Source organism: Daktulosphaira vitifoliae, unplaced genomic scaffold (genome assembly GCF_025091365.1).
Source record: "Daktulosphaira vitifoliae isolate Bord-2020 unplaced genomic scaffold, ASM2509136v1 Scaffold_1, whole genome shotgun sequence".
Taxonomy (NCBI): domain Eukaryota; kingdom Metazoa; phylum Arthropoda; class Insecta; order Hemiptera; family Phylloxeridae; genus Daktulosphaira; species Daktulosphaira vitifoliae.
The window spans coordinates 60,670,857-60,684,584 of record NW_026099572.1 but is presented as its reverse complement, the minus strand read 5'-3'; the positions used below and the strand labels follow the sequence as shown (position 1 = coordinate 60,684,584).

The window sequence follows — 13,728 nt, the reverse complement described above, 5'->3', positions numbered from 1 at the left end:
TCTTGCTAGAAGAAATTTCTTATTCATATTAAAATTATTTTACTATATTATGTTTTAGTTTCGATGCAAAGCTGAGAAGGTATTTTTTTGTGACTATCATTTATTTTTTCTGCTCTAACTTGACCTACTTTTTTCAACGATACGTCAAATAATTACAATTAGTTGAAGATATTATCCTCAAAAATTGAAAAAAAATTCTAATTTATCAATTAAAAAGTTACTTATCCCATGTTCTCCATACAAACAATTAAAATCATTAATTTATAATGTTTTCATAGTATTTATTCACGAATTAAGTTTGATATGATTGTTTCAATTACAAAATTATATCAATTTTACTTTGCAATTAAATAATTTTTTACTCTATTTGTGTGTGCTACTACTAGAATATAATATTCTAAATTTTTTGGTAATATGTTGCTATATGAATCATTTCTAAAAAAAATGATTGTTAGTTTCTCCTGAATGGATTCTCTTAACAATGGATTTTTAGATATTTTTTTGATTAGTTATTTTAGTTAAAGTAAATCATTAAAATTAATTTAGTTTATATTTCAATTGTTGAACACCAAAAGTTACTTGGAATTGATTACTATTATTTTTATGTAAGTTATCTATTACGATAAAAATGCAAAAAAATATTGAGCTTCTCTGATAAATTTACTATAAATAGCAATTATAAAATTTTCTGACTGCGTATTAATCTTAACGATACAATTTGTTTAATTCTTATAAAATTGCCTATTTAATTATGTCAAATTGAAACTTACAAATTGAGCTAAAAGTTATGGTAAAAAAATTTTTTTTTTAGTATAAACTTTCACAAAAATCAACTTTAAAGGATTAAAAAAATAGGTTAAATATGTCATTTTCCTTATTTTTAATATATTAATAATCAAATTCAGTATTAATTTTACACAATTTTTTTTTTTCTTAATTATTTTTTTTATATGTGGATACTTATTTTTTAATAATATTAAAACATTTGAAAACATCTCAAAAAGTTGATTTGGAAAAGTATATTTTTGTTTCTGATAAAAGTTCCTTGTAGTCCAGTATATAAAACTTATAACTTTGTTATAAATAAAAACATTTTTTATTGAAAAGTATTCTATCAATCCCTTTAAATTTTTATATGCGTTAAAAGTAAAGGAATATACAACTACTTTATTATTTTTATAATATTTCCGTAAAAATTACAATATTAAATTATTGAATGTCAATTTCATACTAAATTTAATTACTATAATTATTATGTATTCATATTTTATAATTATAAATCAAATAACTAATCGGGATAAAATGAAGGGAATAAGAGTTATTATTGCTTNATGGGTTTTGTATTTTATTTTAATAGAAGTTGATGTTGCTTTTGCAATAATCTACCAATTTCTTAAAATTAAACACTATCTACAGATTTGCATCGAAGCGTTTCTTATGATAGTGATTTTAATCACTACCAGATATCATCTATACTTGTCCCAACTATGCCATGTCCATGCTGTGCTGCGACCCCACTGTGCTACCGTTTGTTTTTTTTTTTAATTAAATTTACGACACCTTTTCTTAGTTGATACTGAAAAATGAGTTAAAGTAAGTTTAATTTAAATCTCAGTTTTCATTATAAACGAAACTATAACTAATATGAAATAAGTTTTGGTTTAGGCTTATGAGCACAGGACTGTACATTTTGGGGAATTAAATGATATTTTCCTAATTAAAAAAATTGTCTTTAGATGGGTAAATCAATGAAATATGTTCAAACCTAGCTGATTTGGACATATCTCACTTGAAAATTGTACGATTATAGTTCAAATACATATTTTAATATTTCAATGTGTAATGATCAACCCGAGTGATGTTACAATAAAAATCAATATTATTTATAGAATATAATTAATTGATAGTAAATGATTATAAGAAAATTTTACTTAAAATTTTCAAGTTGCTATGAAAACTTACCAATATCGTCATCATGAAAAAAATTCTTATTTTTGCAGACACGAAAATAATTAAAAAAATAAGTTTTCTGAAAAAATGTAAATAGTGGCATAAATTTTTTTAATTCTTCTATATATACTGTAACTCTTTGTGAAAATTGTTCAATTATTGAAAATAACGAATCAATGTTGGATCTATTAATTTCGTTATTTATAATGGGATCAATGGTACACTTTATTCTATTACGTCTTAAAAAAGTGTGAACATCACTGTTTGAATATACAGTTTTTATATAATTGTGGACCATTCCAAGTTTATAACGACCAACCACTTTTTTTAAACTATGTAATATTAAATTTAACATTGTTTTTTGAGCTCCTATAAAAATGTTGTAATAAATTATGATATTTAAATTCTTAATAATTTCTTCACCGACATTAACTATTTTATTAAAATTTACTTCATTTTCTTTTATATTTCCCTCATTAACGGCCGTCGATAACTGTTTAGCAAACATATTTAAAGTTCGTATAAGTTCGATTAAAGGTTTTATAGATGCGGCCATTACTAATTCGTAGAACGTAAGCACATTTGGAACATTAAAACTGTATAACATGTATTGAAATATATCGTTTATATTTAAATAAGATTTATCAGGACATTTAATATTAACAGTTGCATATCTTAATAAATTTAAATTTTCTTTATTTTTCATTGAAGTAAATTGTTCATCTTGATTATCTACCGTGAAATGTTCGTTTAGTACGTCATGATTAAATAAATCGAAAAATAGCAAGTTCTTGGGATTTAGGTCTTTATATTGATCCAATTTAAGTGATGAGTTTAATGCATTGAAAACCTCATTTTTATTTATCATTATGGCCGTATTATTAATATCATAGTTAGTAAGTCGTTTCTTTAGTTGTTCTGAAATTTTTGGCAAGTCTTTTATGTTATATTCTTTTAAAGTATTATAGTCGGGACATTTTACAAATTCTTCAACAACTGTAACATTTGTGCAACTACTGTTAATAAATTCATTCAGGTCATCGACTATTATTTGGTGATGTAATTTATATCCGTTGAGAACGTTTAATAGATTCTGATCATATTTTCCTGAACTATTTCTAGTTATAAAATTTAATGAACCTGAAACATTATTCAAATATAAATTAATAGCCATCAAATCATTAGCTGTTGATATTGAACTTAATGACCGTAATGCATCCAACATAGCCATAATTATTTCCCCGTGTGTTTTTAAAGCTGCGCCATAAGTATTTAGATCTTCTAAGTCTACTGGTTGAAAATTGTTTCGTTTTTCAAGATTCAATAAATATTTTTCATTGTGTTTAAAGAAATTTAACATGTATTTTGAAAAATTACAGTGAAGTTGTAAATATGACAATCCAACACAAAAGCTTATTGATTTAAATAGTATAATTAATGTAAATAAATCCATACTTAACGTCTTCACAATTTTTTACAATAATTATTGTTTTGGCTAATTGATTTAGTTGAACTGTATTTTGTGTATAAATATCGTATGTGGTTTGATGTCTAAATACAATTTTAAATTTAGTTTTAATATATTATAAATGAACAATAATTGTTGAAAATTTTTCAAATAAATTATTTATTTTTTAGAATCATAATAGTAATTTTCTAAATATAATTTGAATATATCATTTATTTTATATATTTGTCAAAGAAAATCAAACAACAATTGCCTGTAATTTATAAAAAAAGTAATAATTATTTCTATTACTTTTTTATTTATTTTATGACTTATTTGGGAATAATGTTAACATTATTCCAAATAGATTACTATGAAAAGAAAGATTTTTCGATTTCAAAAATACAGAATTAGATCCTTTCTATGTTTGTTCATTAAAATGATTTGTATTGAGTTTCTGGCAGTTTTCTCATCCCCTTTACAAGTTACTTGTGGATAAAAAAATTGTCTGAATATAGTAGAATTTTGTTTTTAATTAATGTCTCACTAACAAAAACTTTTAATGAAAAAATGTAGTTTCATTATATAGTATTTGTAATTAATAATTGGGTCTTTATAATTTGCGCAGGCTCGGGCATAATTCTTTTAGAGTGACGTACAAAAAAATTGTGATACTTTCTCATAAGATAATTACATTCTTGTAAGTCGGTAATCTCTCTCATTTCAAAATGTTACCATACGTTAAGTATTTTTACCTATTAGCTTAATCAGTACCTCACCACCTATATAAAATTTTTTGGACACACTAAATAGAAGTTTATTCACTTATATTATCATTGTTTATACTGTATTTTTATGTGATTTTTTAAAATCTGTTTTTTATGAATCAACGAAAATCGAACAAAACAAATATAACCATGAAGTTCTTCATATTAAAAAGAGTAGAAGTTAAAAAATTGAAAATTTAATTGAAGAGGTTTTTATAGGAAAGAGCTTGGTTATTAGTTTTTAAATTTGTTTAACTGCATATGGATATTATTTGGTAAAAAATTATTTATGGTGACAGGAATATTTTTTTTAGCATCTATTTAAATGTTATCAGACTATACATATATAATTCGTTTAAACGTCAACGATTTAAATAAATAATAAATAATTCATTGTTTTATACTATTTTCTTGTATATTATATTTATATTTTTAAATTAAGATTTTTAAATTAAGATTTTTTTATTATTTCATTTTAATATTTTTAGAAATAGTACAAAGTTTATGGGTAGCATTGTGCGTGATAACGAAAAAATAGTTTAGCTGTATATGTAGCTATTTTTTATTTAAATGAATGTTTGTTAATATTTTAGAAAAGAAAAAGGTTGTCCAGAAAAGCTACTTGAATAATAAATTATTGAATTGAATAGCAGAAGAAAAATGTTCTAGTAATTCTAATTTCAGCTCTGCAACAGTGTAAATTAGAGTTTTCTAAACTCACTTCAAAAAAGTTATACATTTTAAAAATTATAATATATTTTTTCCTATGCCGTCTTTACAACTGCATAGCTTTGAAACTGGTGGATTAAAACAATTTTTTTTGTCTATTTTTTATAGTATTTTGATCTAAATCAACGAAAAAAAAATTGTTGAAATTTATTTATTTATTTTTATATTTTTGGTAAAACGGTACATTAGTATATAAGGGGGTCATCATCAACCCACTTTAAAAAATGTTTATAGTTAAAAATACATGTAAATTTTGTGAAGCTAAGCTACTTCCAGTTTTTACATATTTTTAATCTATATTATTAAAAATTTTTTAGTAATGTTTCTGAAAATATACAAAAAGAAAAGGAACTTTTGATAATTTTTTATAAACTAAATATATTTAATTAAATGAACTTATTGTGCTAGTTTAGATGTTTAATGTAATGAAATAAGTGTGTACCGATTTAAAAAAATCCTAAATATTTTATTATATTATATTAATACATTTTCTAATGGCTCTTGCAAACCAGAATTAACCAAGTTGAGATGATGAAAAATATCAGCCAAATACGCAAATTTTGATATCCAATCTTCATCCTCCATAAAACTTGTAAATTCTTCGTTCTCCTCTGCCATGAAAAACAGCCAAAGTTCCTCTTTAAGTTTGTAGAGACGTGTTAAAACTTTTCCTCTAGATAACCACCTCACTACGGTATGGTATAACAAATTTGTGAAACCAACATCCATCGAATTACCAATTTCGGTGAAAATCCTACTTTTCAAGGGCTTTCCTTTAATGTAGTTGACAATATGGACAGCATTAATCAGAACAGAATTGAGTTCACTACCCAACGTTTTTGTCATTATCACTTTTATGTGGATGAAACAGTAAGTCTTAAAGATTAATGGGTTTTTCATTTTAGCGAGTGTAACAAACCCTTTGATACTCCCAGTCATACTTGGAGCTCCATCAGTGCTAATTCCAACACAGTCACTCTACAATATTCCATTATTTTCAAAAAAAACATTTATTGTTTCGAAAATGTCTTTACTTCTTATATTTGTTTTTAACTCTTTCAGACGCAAAAACTGGTTTACAATATCATTACCATCAACAACACGAACAAATCCTATCATGTAACATTTTCCGTTACTAACAGTTGAATCGTCAACTTGAAGTGTGAACCGAGGTAGTTTCATCTTTTCAACAGCTTGCTTTTTTATCTCCTGATAAATCACTTATGCGACGAGTAATAGTATCACTAGACTTGGGTATCTTATCTATTTCAAGAGCCGCTTCATCTCCAATCATTATTCTTACCATTTCCTTACACGCTGGTTTGATAAAATTTTCTCCAATAGTATGCGCTTTCATATTCTTAACAATCATTTGTGAAACAATAAAACTAGCTTTGAGAGCTCTCTCAGAAACTTTAACTTTTTTTGTAAACTTGATTGCTTCTTTTTTTTGGCTACTAAGAAGTCTTCTGAAACATTGAGCATCTTTGTTCTTCAAGAGAAAATGTTGTTTAATAAAATGGCGGTTCAATTTGTTGAGCACCATCGATTTGTTTGTAAATTTTTTTCCACATATGATACATTCGGGAATAAGTTCATCTTCTGGACCACTTCATTTGAAACCAATTACGAATACATACGATTCATCGTATAACCAACACTTAGCTTTAGTATGTTTTGATGGCCGATCAGTCGATAGGGAATTCTCATTCTGTTTAAAAGTCCCAGAAATTGATGATGAGCTTTCAATCTGTTTTAAGGCCGAGTAATAAATTTATTCATATTATAGCAAAATAATATTTAATAATAATATTGTCGATTTTTCACAAATAAAATATTATTAACTGCACTTGTCAATAAAAAATAAACACTATCAAACACTTTATACTAACGACAGAAAACTGACTGAAACTCGTTTCAGATAACGCAACGTTGTGACACGTCTAACGGACGTAATTATCGGATCTATAGTGTTAAGTATGAATTGTAAACTATAAATAGAAATAATGTAGAGATAAGAATTTCGTGGTACCTGTGCCGTTTAGTGTAAACAATTATTGCGTTGTTTAAAAATGGTGGCAATCACATGACGGCCGTTATAGTAAAATGATTTTTTTCGAAAAAATTTCAATATTTTTAAAATTTTCCTCGAGATTTTGTGTCAATCCTACACCAGATCCATGTCACCCTTGGGTGACATGTCACCCCGGCTTAGAACCACTGGTATAGTACTTTAGACGTGAACAGGCTTTTATAGGACAGCTAAAATTTACACAGGATCCTTTGCTATCTTAACAACCCTCCTTTCAGGTAGAGGCTTTGTTAGAATATTTTGATTAATATTTAATATTTTACTCATCAAATACTAAAAATGAATCAATTTTATAATAATTATAGTAATAAACTAAATAAAACCTCGTACTAGTAATAGATAAGGGTTATATATTTGAAATATTGAACAATATTTTTTTAACACGTTATATGATTTTTTAAATAATATTTAATTTTTATATGTTATGCATAAGTAGATATAACATAATAGGTTATATGGTTTATAATAAGTTGTTTTAAATTTTGATTAATATTAGTTTGATATTGTAAGAAGATTTTTTAAGGGAGCTTCGACATTTGGACAAATGGTGTTGACTCTAACCGACCCATTTAATGTAACCAGACCACGTCTATGACTTATACATAAAATTTGAATAACTCGAAAAATTTAATAAAAATACAGTAGAGTCTTGCTAATCCGGACTAAATGGAGCCGGACTCTAGCTGGATTAAACGGAAGAACATTTTTTTAACTTACTAATATATATATTTACAAAAAACACCTTATATTTTTATACAAATTCAAAATTAATTTTATTTGCAATTTTACATTACATAATTTTATTATTATTATGTGGTCATATGACAATACAAATTTATTGAAAATTAAAAAAAAATTTTAGAATATAATTTTAGAAGAAAATAAGACTGGACTCACTTGAAAAAATCCGTGATATTTTTTTGTATTAATGAAGAATAACATAATTTCGCTGTGCGATGTCTTAGACGCCTTAAAGTCAGTAGCTCAGCGGAAGATGTTTCACTTTGTTTCTCGAAGTAAGTCATCAACTGATCCAGCATTATACTGACTTCACCATGTGCCGGGACTGTTGATAAATCTGTACCATTATCTTCATTTTCTGAATTGTTAATTTTTGTGTTTTCAATACATGCATTTACGATGTCATCATCACTAAGAAGATAAAGCTTGGAGTTTTTATTCCATGGCTACTGTTACTCTCTTACGTTTAACCGAAGTTGTCATTTTAGACTGTTTTTAAAATAAGTGGAGGGAAAAATAAACGTAACGGTCGACACGAGTGCACAATCACCACTAAACAAAACAATATCACAATATGTAATCGAAACTATTATATCTTAATCATGTGTATTACCAAATATCATATTAACATCATGATCTTATCCAGCGTCAATCGTGGATAAGATGAGAGAAAATACTTAGATGGTTTGGTCATGTTATGAGGGGAGAACTATCGGAAGCTGTACTGAACAGTTCTAGAAATGAATGTTGAAGGAAGAAGAGGTAGAGGAAGACCAAAAAAGAGATGGAGGGATGCTATTGAATACGATTTGAGGACAGCTGATGTGAGCGTAGATGATGTGGGAGATCGTGTCAAGTGAAAGTTTAGGATAAGGATGGCCGACCCCAAGTAGTTAGAATTAAGGCGAGGAAGAATAAGAAGAAGAATAAGAACGATATTACCGAATATTTCGTAGAGGTACCTACATATATGTATCTACAATTATGCTATACAATCAACATTGATATAAATAATATTTATGTGTATGTATAGATACATTATAAAAGAGTACTGAAGTACGAAATATAAATTGTTCGGATTAGCGAGACTGTACTATATCATGAAAATTTAAGTGTATAAAATTTTACAAGACGATTATATTTAAAAAAAAATCATTGCACAAGAATTATGTTTTTGAATAAATTACTATAGTAATAATAGTTAAAATTATTTCAATGAAATAGACATCATCATTAAAAATGGGACAGAAAAAAATATATTTTAAGAAATAAAATTTCTTATTAAAATAATAAAATTTAAATATAAGACTAATTAAAAAGTAAATAATGTTTTATGTATTTAAACAAGTACGTAATTTGACTTACTAATATGTCATTGTTTTGATCTTTGATTAAATTATTGATATCAAATATAAAACCTTTATTTTTATCTGCTTCCTCTAAATTTACAACTTGAGTATTATTTTCATTTTTCAGCTTATAAAAGTTAATATAACTGTCAAGGATACAAATATATTATAAAAAATAAAATAAAAGTATGAAACGCTAATTAATGAATATTTTTTAAAATTTCATATTTAAATTGAAAATGAATTGGTGAATGATAATTAGTTTTTGATTTGCATTGGTTAATTAAATAATAACATATTTGAGTAATTTAATGTAGTATTAACTTTGAAAGTTAATGACACTAATTATAATTAGAACCATTATTTATTGTTGATATTATGTAATTAATATTACATTTTTTAAATAATTTAATGTATAGTAATTCCAATTGTTTATAAAATTATTTAAGTAAAGTAAACATAATTTAAAAATATTTTTCCAAAACACTTACCGATATTGTCATTATTAATAAAGTTTTTATTGGTGTTAACACAACATCTATAGAAGATATTAGTTTTGTTTACAGTTAGTAAAAACTGTTAATTTTTCAATAAACTAATATATTTTGTAACTTTATTGATATTTTTTTTTATATTTGAAAAAATTTCATCAATATTATCATCACAAATACTGTTCACGTTAACTTTGTCGAATAAGTAATCTAACCGATTATTTTTTAAAAATGATTGTATGTATTTAGTACGTTCAAATAAATCAATATTGAATTTTTTTTGAATAATTGTAATTATCAATTAAATTTTTCATGTCGTTGTGTAAGTTATTTTTTAATATCTCTGGACCTTCTACAAAAATTTTGAATCCCATAAATATCTCTATATTATGCATAATTTAATTGCTAATTTTTATTATTTCTATTGAATTAAATTTAACTTTTTGGACAAATCCCTTTTTAAGGGCAATTAATGAATTCTTAATAAATATTAAAAATGTTCGCAAAACTACAGCTAAAGGTCTAAAAGATGCTACTATTACTAATTCTGTGAATGTTACCAAATTAGGTACATCAAAACTATACAACGCATAATTAAATACATCCATCATAGTTCAATAAGATGAGTCGGAGCATTTTACTTTAACTTTTCCAAATCTCAACAAATCTATTAAATCTTCAATTTCTATTATTTTTAATTGTTTTTTTATCGTTAACTGTAAGATGTCTAATAAATCATAGAATAATAAATGCTTTGGATCAAAGTCTTTATAACCATCTGAATTCAGTGCTGATGATAATGCGCTAAATACCATACTTTCTTTTAATGTAATATCAGAATTATAAATTTCATCTTGAATTTGATTTGTAAAAATAAACCAGTTTTTTAATTTTTTCAACACTTTTTGTAAGAATTCAATATTATAGTTTCCTGTTACATTATAGTCGGGCCATTTTATAAAATGTTGATCAACACTTACACCTTTACACTCATCATCAATAAACTTTCTCAGACCATCAACTAGTGCATAATGATAAATCTGAAATCCATTGAGAACATTTGTAAAATTGTGATCGTATTTTTCTTCGCCGTTCCTAATTATAAAATTTAAAGATCTAGAAACATTGTTCAAGTATAAATTAATTCCCATCAAATCAAATGATTTAGCTCTTCGATTCATTGACCGTAATGCATATAACATTGCCAAAACTATTATACCATGTGTTTTTAAAGCTGCGCCATAAGTATTTATATTTTCCTGGTTTTTTTTGAAACACGGTCTGTGTCACAAGACTGTATAAGTATTTTTTATTATGATTAAAGAAATATTATATTAAGAAATATTAAAGAAATTAAAGAAACATGTATTTTGAAAAATTACAATGAAGTTCTATATGAGACAACTCAATGGAAAAAACTATTAAATTCAAAATTATCATTAAATAAGATGTGTTTATATTGAAATATACTTCAAAGTTGTATAAGATAAAATAAAATTTACATGAAGTCACAAAAAAATTTAGGTAACAATTTTATTAAACTGCTCTAAATATTCGATTTTAATTGAAATATACGAATTTTTATCTATGATTTATTTTTTAGTTTATTATTTGTTATGTATTAATAGAAAAAATATTTTAGCAAAAAAAAAAAAAAATTAAATATCTGTTGACTGCGTTGTATTTATTTTTTATACGAAATAAGTCTGGCGTTTATTTAAAATATCTTAAATTAATTTTAATATGAATTTTGTTATGTTTTGCTTCATGAAACTTTGGATTAAAATTTATTTTCATTGTTTTTAAGAACGACATAAGTGAATGCATCTTAACTACAAAGTAACAGTATAATAGAGTAAATAAAGCTATTGATTTATGCAATAATTTTTCACCGGTAGATGGCGACACACAACTAATATTATAAATATTTTTCGTCATTCTTCTTCAGTAATCATTGAATTGTTAATATTCAAAATTTTTTTATTATGTCTGAGAACGATTTTTTACGTAGTTTTATGTGGCCAACCTCATTCTAATGCAAGCTCCTATTTAATAAGTATACGAATGAACATTTTACAAATATCAACGATAATGAAGTCGTGGGTAGTACTTACTTATTAATGTAGTATAAAATTTAACGTATACCAGTTTAACGTTTTATTTACTTAAGGTTATTTTTATGAATTATTTTCTATTTATACTAACTTCATTCAGTATGTTAATAATGTGAATAACATGATTTATTTAAAATAGTTCAACACCAAGACTAGCCATTCAAAATGTTTACTTCAGTATCTTTAAAAATAAATAAAACAACAATTTATTTAAAATATAAATAGCCACGCTTACTTAAAATAGTGTTTTATTTTAAAATCAAATATTTAATATCAGACATTAACTTAGGAAAACATGAAATCTGTTTTAAATTTTATCCATATGGTAAAATGGTGACTGTTTAGGTAAGGTTTATAATAGGAGCTTGTAGGTATTTAACATAATAGCATGGTGCATTATGTTTAGTGAGTTTATCGTAGGTATGGTGTAAAGATGGAGTAGCCCTCGTTTAATTAGAAGTCTTGATTTATCGGGTTTGTCGTTAGATTTGTGTAAATCGCGTACTCTAATGAGCCACTTTAACACGTCCTCCACCGTCTCGACATTCTTATGGTAATGTCACTTCTTCGCTTACACCTCACCCATTCACCCATCAGTCGCAGTCGTCTTCGTTGGTGTTTTTCTGTTCAATTAATTATTTAGACCGCGAGTAAAAAACTCAACTCGGCGACGAATGACAATAATTGCATATGTGTGGTGCATTATAATGAAGCGAGACCACATAGCCGATGTCATTTAAAGTGGCAAGTACATTACATACAGCCGGATGTGCCGGAGACCTGAGCCGGACGACCAGTCACGACTAAACACTGAATGAAAACCGCGTCCAAACTGAATGGGAATAACGCAAATGTGTAAGATTATTCGCGGTGGTAGCGATTCTCATACGAGTGGATATTTTGTTGTACATAAGCCGGCTCGTTTTATTTTTCCGTTTACTCTTTACGATAACCTCTATGGGTGTATTAGACCGTAGTATATCAAACATTCTGTGAGAAGCCTACGTCGACTACAAGATTTTGATATCAGTGGCAATTACTCTTTTTTTCGGTTCGAAACGAATAAAATATTATTCGATCCTTGTACGGATATTCAAACTTTGTAAGCATAAAGGGAATACAATGATACTTTTTTAAAAGCGCATTCACAAATATCAAAAAGTCTAGTCAGAAAATGTTTTGATGCTTTTATGTTTTTAAATGTGGTAAACATTCACATTACTACATGTCACTGTACATGTCACAGCGGCTGATGTTTGATAGATGGAATGTCAGTTTCTTTCATATAATAATGTGTCATAAAATCGGTTTAAACTTGTATGTGTAGCACAAGTTGAGTACAAGAAACTTTTCACTGAGAAGACAATCTAACATCATCGACATTGTTGTTATCAGGGGAGTACAAACACCAGTTGTTTCTCTCCGCCGTCGGCCACATCCGTTGATAATGCGATAGAGCACAACGCAAAATTATTGCTTTCGTGGTGTATTCCACTAGAACTGAAAAGGACAGAGATGTGCCACATCGATTATTAAGTATTACTCCCTTTTCATATTAAATATATTTTAATCATTCCAAAATGTATGAAAACGTTCTGCTCTACACTAAATTCAATTTGTGCTTACGATTATACCGAGGAGAAAACTATGTAAAAAATGATACGATTGCTTTATGATATTGATACGAAAAATCTGCTAAACTGCGATGAAGCCAATTTTTGACACAATACATTTAATTATAATATTTTATAAGGATTTCTTCGAAAGAAATAATCAAATAATTAGAACAAATATCAAACATCATAAAAAACACTAGTTTTTTAAATTTTTGATATATTGTATTCTAAAAAATCATTTTTTTAGTTAAAATTATTTATAATGTTTTTTTGGTAGAAGTTCTTATTCATTTCGTTAGGTTAAATGTATAAATTAGCATGATAAATTAATTTAATTTAATTTATTTATTATTCAAACGATTATCAAAAGTTCTTTTTTGTATAGATTTTATGACTGTAAAAAATTCAATTAGACATAGACAAAAACTGGAA

General features: G+C 26.0%; 1 protein-coding gene across 5 annotated transcripts in view; it reads right to left on the bottom strand.

Moving 5' to 3' along the window:
• Nucleotides 1–13,728, bottom strand: part of LOC126894396 (uncharacterized) — a 350,657-nt gene that overhangs the window by 13,632 nt on the left and 323,297 nt on the right. The window contains exon 2 of one of the 5 annotated variants that reach the window (XM_050665394.1): nucleotides 2,801–3,090. The exons of 2 other annotated variants lie outside the window; for them this stretch is intronic. In XM_050665394.1, the coding sequence (XP_050521351.1) occupies nucleotides 2,801–3,090 (290 nt within the window). Of the gene's footprint in view, nucleotides 1–1,962; nucleotides 3,091–13,728 lie in introns of all 5 variants that reach the window. 2 more of the 5 variants (XM_050665395.1, XM_050665393.1) reach the window with 2 other exon arrangements.